This window comes from Caloenas nicobarica, chromosome 3 (assembly GCF_036013445.1).
Source record: "Caloenas nicobarica isolate bCalNic1 chromosome 3, bCalNic1.hap1, whole genome shotgun sequence".
NCBI lineage: Eukaryota > Metazoa > Chordata > Aves > Columbiformes > Columbidae > Caloenas > Caloenas nicobarica.
Genome location: NC_088247.1, coordinates 13,850,538 through 13,863,424, shown reverse-complemented (window position 1 = coordinate 13,863,424; position 12,887 = coordinate 13,850,538). Strand labels below are relative to the sequence as shown.

The window sequence follows — 12,887 nt, the reverse complement described above, 5'->3', positions numbered from 1 at the left end:
AACACAAATACATTTACGTGAATATCTATACAGTACAAGAGTTCTGTTACTACTTCGGTTCCCACAGGAAAACTCTTGCAAATTATTCTAGCAACAACAAAATATTTCTAGGAACAATACTATTTTATTCTCTAAGCATATAATTCCTAACACAGTCAACTTCTATTGCCATGGTTTTTTTCATATGCTTAGGGCCTGCAACCTCTACAAACACTTCGATGTTGTTCCTTGCCTATGATCTATGAATATGCTCAACACTGAAAATTTTAATTGTGTGATGCAATAGATTTAATTTTTCAATGTACAAAGTGACTAATTTATGTCTGATATATGGTTCTAGGACTTTTTTGGGAGGGTGGGCGGGCAACTTTTAAAAATAGCTTTGAAGGGAAACAATAACTTCTTGACAGATTTTTCTTTGACAAGCATCACAGAACTCGAGTGTTTAAACACATCAATAAGAACTAAAGGTAATCTCTCCTCCTCCAAAAAGTACTGCCTTTTTTTTCTTCCTGCAATACATGAATTCATACGCACAATCTCTCAAACTTCTGCAGCAAAGTTAGTGTCTGATACACATGAGGTTCCAGTATTGAACAATTAATTCAGTCCCACAGCAGGTCATTCCATAAAGTGTGTATTTTTCATTTTGAAACTGGATTTGGAGTTATTCAACTGAAATTCAAGATACTGCTGACACTTGACTAACAAGCAAATTGAAACTAGTGTTCAAAATTTCAGAGTGCTTTCCAGCAGTTCACTTTTATAGGCATTGGTGATAATGTAGGAGGACAAATAATGTTGTAGTTCTGCCAAAGTAAAAGGTAACATCAAGGATAAAACAGAAAATAAAACTACCCTCTTTAATACAAACAAGCAGAACACTTAAAGTTCCTAATATACTACGTAATTCAGACTTTTCAAAGGTAAACTGTCTTAAATTCTTTGAGAATATTCATGTTAAACTTGCAGTGTTAAAAAGCATGCTCTAGGAGGTCTGTATTGATGAATCACTGCCAATAATTTTAACTTGTATCACCAACTCTGTTTTAAAATATTTTTTGCTTGCTGTGATAAACCAAATTTCCAGTAGTACAAAGAGAAGGAACTTACTCCTAGAAGGTATGACTAACCTACTAAATCACTTCATTCATCTGATATGCTCACTGAAAAAAAAAAATTACCTGGAGACTATCAACTAGATAAGCATAACCATGTCAACACTCACATAAAAGAATAATAAACACAGCTATGAAGAAAAGAAATAGGAACTGTCCTACCTGGTGCAACTGCTTTGAATTTTTTCAGGAGTCGGACGTGAGTTTCAGGTTTAAGAGAATGCTTCACCACTTCTGAGCAACCACAGTTTTCAAGGAGTGTAAAATAATAAAGCAACCGCTGGTGATCTCTGCCTTCAATACTCGGGTAAACGTATTTAGCCATGTGTTCATGTAGGGTTTCAGGACAGGTTTTCAAAGTCTCAAACAGACCAAGCCTTTGTGCTCTCTCTTCTATTTCCACTGTCGATAACCTGCGTTTAGAAATAATTTTGGCTTTAGAGGCCTGGACAAGCCATGAAAGACTCTTCAGCTGTCTGGGAGACAGGACAATACTTTGTTTAAGGTTCAACTTTGTAAGACATTTTGAAAGAGTAAATACTCATTCATAGATATTTAGATGGTAGTTATTCTCCAAACCCAAAATCTAAGGAGCACTTTTATTTCCTGATCTGTTGACTTGAACATGCAGATTAAGGTGCGTGAACACTGATGTGGGATTCAAAGCAGCATCCCACATCTCTAAGTATACCTACATGTAAAAGTAGACATATGTCCCGAGTATGTGTACAGGAAGCCTTTCAGAACAAAACAACAAAAACCTCACAAACAAAGCAATTTGTGGTTGAATGATGCTAGAAATTCCTATTGCTCAATTTTAAGTTCGCTCAATCTATTACGTTCTATTTTCTGTAGTCAATGAGCACCTATGCATGCTTTGAGATATTATCACTGAAAACTGGCTCTTGTCCACTGGTTAATCTATTTGACACTATTATTCATGCTTAGCATATTTCATTTGACAGTTTTATCAAGTTGCTTCTCAAACTGTCATTCATGAAAGCTTATGAAAATACCAGCATGTCTTGGGTTGACCTCAGCCAGTCTCCCAGTCTCACTGCTTCAGGAAATTTTTTTCCTGAGCCTTTTGAAAAGAATACATTAGCTCTTTCACAGCACGCGTCCAGACACCTCCAGCTGACTACAGAAATGACAGCTGAATGCAATCACTCCTTTTTTCCTCAGCTGGGAGAAAAACGGGCGCATATCAGGGAAGTCTCATCTCAAGTTTATACCTTTCTCAACTGAAAGTTTTATCTAAAATCTGAGGAAAGAAGTAAGCTACAGATGACTACCACCTTGACTCTCCCCAGAGTCCAATCATATGCCACATCAGGTAGTACATTTCATTTGGAAATTTGATGTCTTCTAAATCCATTTGATTTTCTTCTGCCTTTAAATTGATTAAATTAGAATTTCAACATCACTTTTTCCTGAGTATAAATGCCACATGTAAGTTAGTGTTTCTCTTTGATATCCAAGTAAAATAGGTTCCAGTTTCATTCCTAAAGATGATTTTCTTACAGCAAATACTACAAACACAACCTTCTCTCAGCTTAAAAATGTTTCTCTGATTTCTGAGGGAGAGTAAGTTATTTTTGAACTATTTTTACATCTAGAATTTAACCTAGTTAGTTCTCTAAATTCTTGTTATTTGTTAGGTGTTCTACCTTATTAATGGAAATAAGTGCGATATTAATGGAAATAAAGCATCATTTGCTCTTAGCATCAGACAAAACAGACACTTTGACTTGATGTATTTCAAGAGTGTGATCTGAATACATTTTTCTGTCCACACCCAAAGTTCAAACTAAAGGCTAGATGGACATGAAATCATACTAACAGGATCTACAGAAGTTTGCCATGGTTTTGGAGTGGGGCTGGTGGTGGATATGAAGGGTTCATTACACTGTTCAGAAAGATTCTTGAATAATAGATTCTGTGACAGGCAAACATTAAATTTCCTGTTGCTGAAATCATAAAATGCATTTTATAGATTTCTGGTAATCAAATGTGATCAGATTCTTCAAAAGAATCAACTTAATTTCTATCAAATAAAAAAATGCAATTCTAAACAACTTTCATGACTTAAATTCACAGCATAACAGAAAAAAAGATGTGCTGTTTATTTGTCAACAAGTAATCAAAGAAATAGTTAATACAAACTATGCAAGTGCTTCTCTTGAGCTTCTCCCTACATAAAGTGGCTTATAGAAATACTGCATATTTGGTTAAAGAGATTAAGTCTTAGAATAAACTTCTTTGCAGTTCAGAATGAATGCATAACAAGACATGCATTATTAATGCCATAATCCCAAGACTAAAATAGACTGTAATGGCCATATGCTGTCAATCAACTTTAAAATGAGATTATGATACAACAAAAACATACTCAGCAGCATATTATGCTATTACACATCAATTTTCAAGAGTTTTTTTGAATTTCATTAGGGAAAAGGTTGTTACTTTGTACGTCAGTGATTTCAGAATTCTATGAATACTAACTCATGGAGGACAAGAACAAAGGAAATGATAGAAATCTGTTGCAAAATACCTTAGGTAATATTGCAGTCCCAGAGAAGTCAGCTGGCTCTCTCACATTCACCCCAGTGTTGCCATGTTTATATCCTGACTGTCTATTTTGTTTAAAGCACTAAATAATTTAGCAGCATCAAAATTTAGAGGGTATGACTCCTCTGTTTTCTGGAGGAAGCAAAGAAAATCTTAGAATGCTATTTCATCTTCTCAGATCTTGCATCAGCATCTATCAGAGGTTTTTTTATGCCTCATGTTTTAGAAAACGTTTTAATGCTTTTTAATTAATAGTTAATGTTAAGAGAGGTACAAATGCTGCTGCAAGCTAGAGCTGCTTTCACAATTTAAAATTTGAAACAAACTAGACTAATTTGATCATGTCTGTCAGAACAGTAGATAAGAGCTGCTGTATTACACAGGGGGCTCTACATCACTGTCATCTGAATGCATTATTCAGGCAAGTAACTCAGTCTTTCATCAAATGGCTTTATTCATCTTTCAGTGGGCAAAAAGTACTTGTCTTACTGACAAGATTTCAAAGTTAAAAAAAGAAAAGACGAAAAAGGGCCTGGAACCAACTATGGAACAGAAACAAAAAGCATCCCTCTCCTTATGCCCCCACCAATGCCCAGTCTGCTCTACCAGAATCTTGTAGGCTGGAACAGTTCCAAAGAAACAGTGTAAAAAAAGTGCTTCTATAAAGAACGGAAACCAAGATGAATAGATGATAATATGAATGAAAAGCTCCAATATATTAATTTCCTTTGCTATTATGTAGAAGAGAGATCAAGAAACAGCTAAGTTTTGGGGTTTTTTTTCAAAATCATTGTATAAAAACTATCAAGCTTCAGGACATATTCCAAGAGGCTGTAAAAATAAGATAAGTTGTTACTGGAGAAGAGCACTAAGCATTCAAAGCCATCGAGACCTAAACACTGAAACAAAAGTCTGTGGATACTCAGAAGAACCGTAAGACACCTATGGACTTTATCCTTGCTTGTAACACCTATTTTCATGGCTAGTTACAAAAGCATCACATGGAAGAGACAAAAATTCCCAAACCATCACAACACAAGAAATACGGAAACACAAACCAAACTCTACCCCCCAATATACTTGAATTTTCTCATAGGTTAGCACATATTTCTATGTAAAAAAAATTGTACGTGTATTTGCAGGGGAGACAACTTACTCACTGTCAGTGAACAAAAATTCCAGATGGGTCATATAAACCTCCCAAAGTGGAACACTGTATCGCTGAGCCAAAGAAACAGCAATCTTGTAGACATTTTCTTCAAGTGTTCTTACAGAGGAGAGACATGAAAGGAAAGAAGGAAAAGTTACACTAAGCCCCTAGAGACACCACAGGAAAATAAATATTTACATTAGAAAATTATTTCTTTTTACTTTTTTTTTTTCCCCATAAACCAAGAAACTAGAATCACTATTAAATAAAAATACACAAAGCATTTTGGTTCTCAATGCGAGTTTCAGCTTCACCTTTGTGCCAAAGAAAAACCCTCTGTTTTCATTTCGTTTCCATTACAAAGTGATAAAGGATGTAATGTGTCACAGTTGGCACCTACAGTGTTCTGACACAACCGGCACATAGGTCAAGAAAGCTATTCCTAAAAGTTCACAGCCAGAAACACTCTGCATGTTTGCAGACTAAAAGGTTTGAACATGTCCAGCTCCACTCCGTACATGTCTTAAAAATATTAAAATCTATCTTTTATATTATTGTATATTCTTTTAACAAAACAACAGATGCAGAATCTGTTAAGTAATCAAAGCCTGAAGATAACTTTATATTAATTTCTACTAATCCACTGAAGTTCATATGGTTCAAACAGACACAGGTGGTTCTTGTTTTTAGGCTGGTATAGGAGCAATACTATTAAGGCTGATGCTGTGGTGTTTGTTTGTTTTTTCATCAGAATAATTCCAAGAAAAATACTATGAGTTTGTAATTACACCCTAATAGACCTGTCATGAACAACTTTTTAAAAATTGCATTTAACGTGAATCCTGCTGACGTTATTTGTTTAGATTCTGTAACTAAAAAGTCATTTGGGACTAAGGAAAAAAGCCTTACGGAACATGAACTATCACAATATACAACAGCAACTGTCAGTAAAATAGTTTACAAAATTATATTAATATAGGACACATGTTAACTCCATAAACTTGAGTAACTTTATCATATTATGTTTTAGGTTCTTTACACTGTTCTCTGCAACCCTGAGGGGGTAGGGCACAGGCAACAATAACTTCTAGTACATTTTAGTACAGCATGATCCATGCATGTCACTAAAAAGAAAGCAGAAAACCCTACAGAGATTAGGGAACAAATCCTCCCTGTTCTTTTTTTTTTTTGTCGTTTACAAACATAGATCTATATCGTATCTTGATCTATGCTAAACAAGGCTGACAGCTGGAGTCTGACTTTCTCGCCACTGTAGGTGCACAGCTGACATATCCATACACCTTAATTCTGATTTTTAGACACTCAATCCAACAGTCCATTGTGATAGTTGCTACAGATATTGTAAAATTAAAATAAGATATACGATGCAGAATAGAAAAGCAAAATGCCAAGAAAGAACATAATGCTGAAAAAACTTCACAACCAGCTATCAGAATAGCCTTTGCATTATAACTATTGCTATAGTAGTTAAAAACACACACGCGCGTAAAAACAAACCAACCAACCAAATGATAAAAACAACGACAAAATCCACAAGCCTCCTGTAGTGATATGGCAACCTCTGAAAAATATGAGGCACTTTACACAAAAAGACATGTAGGCAAAGTAAAGGGGGCAGAAGACAAGCATTACAATTAAGAGAAAGAAACCTATTTTAAGATAAATGAAAGTATGTATTGAAATACATTGAAGAAGAAGATAAATTCCGCACACTATCCTGTCTCTTCTGTTCCAATGGCCGCAGCACCTTCCCTCTGATTTTCCAGCATAGCAAGGCTGCCTGAACCCACCCTCGTGAAACTAGACTCAACCTTCAACACAAACAGATGCTTTTAAGGCAGCAAGCAATGGCTTATGTGCAAGAGGATGATGATCTAAACTTTTTCAAAAATACTCAGTAAGACTCACTTGATCTTTTAGAACAAGATGTTCTATTCTATTTTTTGACATTAAGAAGTACCATGACAAAATGGCATTGTAAATTCCAGATTAGTAGCCACAGTTTGTGCAGGCTGTCACTCAGTACATAAAATCAGATCTCTTTTTAACCAAGGATATACAACACCTGTTGTCAAATCACAATAGATGTAAACTTACATTCCTTTGCATTTTTGAGAAATCATTTGATGTGCTGTCAACGCAAGGATTACTAGTTAAAGTGAAGATTGATGCAAGAACTGCACAGTGAGTAAGCCACTGGCTAAGGGGAAGATAACAGGATATTTAGGAAAAAATACACTGGAGGTGACAAGCTTAACAGCAGTATTCACAGAATCACAGAATGGTTTGGGTTGGAAGGGACCTTCGAAGCTCATCTAGTCCAACCCCCCTGCAATGAGCAGGGACATCTTCAGCTAGATCAGGTTGCTCAGAGCCTCATACAGCCTGGCCTTGAATGAAATGAGATGATGCATCTACGACCTCTGTGAGCTATCTGTGCCAGTGTTTCACCACTCTCATTGTAAAAAAATTTTTTCCTCAGGCTAGTCCTCAACACTGATCTCAATACTTTAATTAATTAAAAAAACAAACACAACCAAAACAATGGCACAAACCCTACAATATATTACTTTCTTTGTATCATCAATTGAGATACAGAATATCTTGACAGAAGGAAACGGTGATCTTTAGGAATGATCTAATAACCCTTTGCTTTGCTTAAAAAGTAAATACTACAACAACTTCTAGAATGAACTGAGCAGTTCTAAAATGAACAATGGAGCTACTGGAGAGAGTCCACTGAAGGAATTAAGGGACTGGAACATCTCTCCTACGAGGAAAGGTTGAGAGAGCTGGGACTGTTCAGCCTGAAGAAGGCTCAAGGGGATCTCATCAATCTATGTAAATACCTGAACGGAGGGTACAAAGAGGATGGAGCCAGGCTCTTTTCAGTGGTGCCCAGTGACACAACACGAGATAATGGGCACAAACTGAAACACAGGAGGTTCTATCTGAATATCAGGAAATACTTTTACACCATGAGGGTGAATGAGAACTGGCACAGGTTGCTCAGAGAGGCTCTGAAGTCTTCATCCTTGGAAATATTCAAAAGCCAGCTCGACATGGTCCTTGGCAATTGGCACTGGGCATCCCTGCTTGAGCAGGAGGGTTGGGCAAGATGATCTCCTGAGGTCCCTTCCAACCTCAACCATTCTGTGATCTGGTGATTGAGGGAAAGAGGAAGATGATATGAATGCTTTAGTTGCACAAGAACTCAGTCAACCATACAAATCCGGAGTGGCACTTGGAGCTAGTGGGGTCCATTCCCCTTAGCACTTTATGAACTTAGTAAAATCTTGTCTTTCTGTCTTAACAGCATCATGCAGTGGCAGCATAAGTCAATGGAGGTTTAAGGAAATTATATTGTATAAATGAAGAAGAGTAACAAGTTATTCATTGTCAAGATAACACTGACAAGACAAGAACAAGTAGTTGTGACACAATGAAAAGCTGAAAAAAAATGGCTATTACCTTGTAAAGGACATTTTAAGTTTATTTTACAGACCCCTTTACATGCCCAGCCCTTGCTGCCCATCTCTGTGAGCCCCAGGGCTGCCAGAGAAATCCCCACCAAAGGCTCCAGTGCAGGCACAGGTTGGATGTGCTGCTGAGACTCGTACAAAAACAAAGTCAGAGGCAGTTCTTGTGGATGGTTCTTGGCCACCTTGCCCATGTGCTAGCATGCACTTCCAAAGTACCAAAAACCATGCCTGTGAAAGTATCAAAAAATACACCTGTGCAGTGGCATTCAGCTGGGATTTTGCTGACAATCTTCAAGCTCACAGAAATAAACCTTTGGAAGCCTCTTTGTATCATACATGTGCATGTCTTTGCTCACAATCACTGTCTTCAACGCTTTCTGTTGACATCAGTTAGCTACAAAGCATTAGAACCACCACTGGATTTGCACATTATATTCATTAGAAAATGCAGATTAAATGTGAACTGAGAAAATTACAGCAAGAAAGCTGCAAGCCGAACAAGTAATTAACAGAGAGAAATGAGATCTACTTTTCCAGTTGCCTATCTTCAAAAAAAAAAAAAAAAAAATCCAACTTGGAGAAGTGAAATGAAGATTTAAGCTGAGAACCTTTAGCTTCTTCTCATGCTTCAAGCAGGAAAATGAGATGGAAGGCTATGGCTGTTGGTTAAGCTCTGCAGCAGCAATGCATCCAGGAGAAGAGGCTGCGCCTACATTGGCAACAGTGCAGAGCAGCATTGCAAAAGCACACACAACGGTTCGGAACACGGCACTAATAAGAGGTGAAGTACATTCCAATGGTTCTATACAGGAGCTTCTGCTTTACTCTTCTGGAAAGGGACATATGCACCAAAATCATTCCCAGTTTGTGCTTATTGAATGTTCATATATGCAATGGAGATTGCTTGAGAATTGCACAATTTTTCTAAAAATCTAAAATAAGTATTTCAGATTAGTGACATAAGACAAAGAAGAAACTGGTATTAAAACATTAAAATAACTTCTCATTTCAATGTTTTAAGAGAAGTAGTGAAGGGCTGAAGAACTCGGAGAAAGTGAACGAAAAAAAAAAAAGCCACCCAAAAGCTGGACTCAAGTAAAAGAATAATTTAGAGACCTTGTACACCATAGTTGGCCTGAAGCTAGATGCGATTTCACCTGATTACTCAAGAATTCCCATTCAGTCTAATTCCTTTCCAGACACATTCTGTCCCTATTTTGTCCAAATAAATTGTTAACTGCTTGAGAACTAAACTTGAATAAGATTGTGAGGCACCCAGACCTTTAAACATTTGATAATTAAGGCACAATAAGCTCTAATAGCAGTACGCCAAATATGGAAGATAAAACTAACAACTATTTGTTAAGTAGTTGTGGTGAAGTGCTCATTCTAGTACAAAGCTGTTTTGTAAATAAGATACCATCTCTTCCAGGTATTGTTCCTGCAAACAGCACTTCATAAAATATTAAAAACATGAGGCACTTAACAGTAATTCAAAAGTAATAAAAAATATGCTACATAATTATACTGAATTTGCACATAATCTGCATTTTCTAATGAATATAAAGTGTGAACTGAGAAGATTACAGCAAGAAAGCTGCAAGCCGAGCAAGTAATTAATTGGATCTTTGCAACTGCCTAATCTGGAACTACCACTCTCACCCACATGGTATGAAGCCTTATTTTTACTAACCCTTGCATATTGTGTTTCAATCTCTGCTTACTGTAAGGAACTTTCTCTTCACATGCAGGTATAGATTTTATAGATACAGAGCAGCAGCTTAGTATTCAAAACCTGAGGTTATAGTACTATTATTCAGCATTTCATATCAGTGGTTTTTTTACTAACAGATTTCTATCGGAATTGTAGCTATAAGTAGGTACATAGGTGGAAGGCTGTAAACACGTAAATAGGTTCTTCAAAAGCTTTATGCACAGAATAGTTTAAAATTAGGTTAAAAACTATATTAAAAGCTTCTTATTGCACAGACCTCTTCCACTGACAGTCTAGCACTAATCAACTGTGATTGTCTTCAAAACATATCGAGCTCAAGTACATTCATGACTTGTTCACAGCTTAAAGTACCTGTATGCAGATGTTAATGGTACTTTTTAAATGACAATAAAGTAAAATCCAGTATCTTTCTTTTTTTTCTATTCTGGATAACTGAAAGGTGAGAGAAAAGCATTCTAAATATCAGAACATGTGAAGCTAAGGCTTCATTACTTCCAAATGACTACAGGGGAAAAATATTTTAATACACAGTAGCTTTATCTAAATTATTAAAAATAAAATAGTTTATTAATCTCTTTAAAAATTGAGTTCATTACAAAGTTTGATGCTTGGCCATACTCTAATAGATTGCTAGGGCAGGTTGACTGGAGATGAAAAGATCAGACCTTCACCTATGCTCTGATTTAATTAATCCCTGATCAACTTTAATATTAGTAGTTAATAAAGAGTTATAGCTTCCATTAAAAGTTATCGACCCATTTATTTGAGCAACATTTCATTTAAGTGGAGTTGTTAAATAGAAAAGGCTTCAATTGTAGCAGCATTACAGTGTAAATATCTAAAGCAACTGGTAATTTATCCCTTGTAAAGGTCAGCACTACTTCCAATTTACTTTCCTGATTTAAAGCTTAAAGTAATTCCATTGTAAAATAAAGAAAATAAACATAATAGACATTACTTACTCTGCCAATCCTAGTATTGTTTCTCTCTTGTACTGTCCATCTGCTGTAAACCTCTGCACATCCACTCCTTTGCCAAGTCCTTGCAGAATCTGAGCTTGAGTGAAATCCAGCAGCCGTTCATTGTAGTAATGCAGCTGATTTATCAAAGTTGCCATTTCTTCAGGCCAGTCTGTATAACCATATTGAGTAACATGCTTTGTGACCACCTGAATCAACTCTGTTGGATCAGCCTGTGAAAATAATTGACAAGGAACTAAAAAAAGCCCTGTAAATTTCTGGGGAAAAACAAAACAAACAAACAAACAAAACCCCCCCAAAAATAAACCAAGAAACAACCAACATATATATATACATATATATACACATATATATATATATATGTATATATATACACACACACACACACACACATCTCTCTCTCTCTATCTCACAGAATCACAGAACATTAGGGATTGGAAGGGACCTCAAAAGATCATCAAGTCCAATCCCCTTGCCGGAGCAGGAACACCCAGATGAGGTTACACAGGAAGGCGTCCAGGCGGGTTTTGAATGTCTCCAGAGAAGGAGACTCCACAACCTCCCTGGGCAGCCCGTTCCAGTGTTCCGTCACCCTCACTGAGAAGTTTCTTCTCAAATTTAAGTGGAACCTCTTGTGTTCCAGCTTGAACCCATTACCCCTTGTCTTATCATTGGTTGTCACCGAGAAGAGCCTGGCTCCATCCTCGTGACACTCACCCTTTACATATTTATAAACATTAATGAGGTCACCCCTCAGTCTCCTCTTCTCCAAGCTAAAGAGACCCAGCTCCCTCAGCCTTTCCTCATAAGGGAGATGCTCCACTCCCTTAATCATCTTTGTGGCCCTGCGCTGGACTCTCTCCAGCAGTTCCCTGTCCTTCTTGAACTGAGGGGCCCAAAACTGGACACAATATTCCAGATGAGGTCTCGCCAGGGCAGAGTAGAGGGGAAGGGGAACCTCTCTCGACCTACTAGCCACCCCCCTTCTAATACACCCCAGGATGCCATTGGCCTTCTTGGCCACAAGGGCACAGTGCTGGCTCATGGTCATCCTGCTGTTCACCAGGACCCCCGGGTCCCTTTCCCCTACACTGCTCACTAACAGGTCATTCCCCAACCTATACTGGAACCTGGGGTTGTTCCTGCCCAGACGCAAGACTCTGCACTTTCTCTTATTATATTTCATTAAATTTTTCCCCGCCCAACTCTCCAGCCTGTCCAGATCTCGCTGGATGGCAGCACAGCCTTCTGGCGTGTCAGCCACTCCTCCCAGCTTGGTGTCATCAGTAAACTTGGTGATAGTACACTCGATTCCCTCATCCAACTCGTTGATGAATATACTGAATAGTACTGGCCCCAGTACTGACCCTTGAGGCACTCCACTAGATACAGGCCTCCAACCAGACTCTGCCCCATTGACCACGACTCTCTGGCTTCTTCCCTTCAGCCAGTTCGCAGTCCACCTCACTACCCGATCATCCAGTCCACACTTCTTCAGTTTAGCTGTGAGGATGCTGTGGGAGACTGTGTCAAATGCTTTACTGAAGTCAACGTAGACCACATCCACCGCTCTGCCATCATCTATCTACCTGTTTATGTCCTCATAAAAAGCTATGAGGTTGGTCAAACATGACTTCCCCTTGGTGAAGCCATGTTGACTGCCCCTAATGACCCTCTTATTCTTGATAAGCCTTGAGATGGCACCAAGGATAAGGTGTTCCATCACTTTCCCAGGGATGGAGGTGAGGCTGACTGGTCTATAGTTACCCAGGTCCTCCTTCTTGCCCTTTTTGAAGACTGGAGTGACATTTGCTTTCCTCCAGTCCTCAG

General features: G+C 37.8%; 1 protein-coding gene across 1 annotated transcript in view; it reads right to left on the bottom strand.

Moving 5' to 3' along the window:
- The window catches only part of NBAS (NBAS subunit of NRZ tethering complex), a 189,320-nt gene that overhangs the window by 59,820 nt on the left and 116,613 nt on the right, over positions 1-12,887 (bottom strand). The window contains 3 exon segments of the mRNA XM_065631127.1: positions 1,281-1,531; positions 4,846-4,956; positions 11,040-11,269. Of these exon segments, the coding sequence (XP_065487199.1) occupies positions 1,281-1,531; positions 4,846-4,956; positions 11,040-11,269 (592 nt within the window).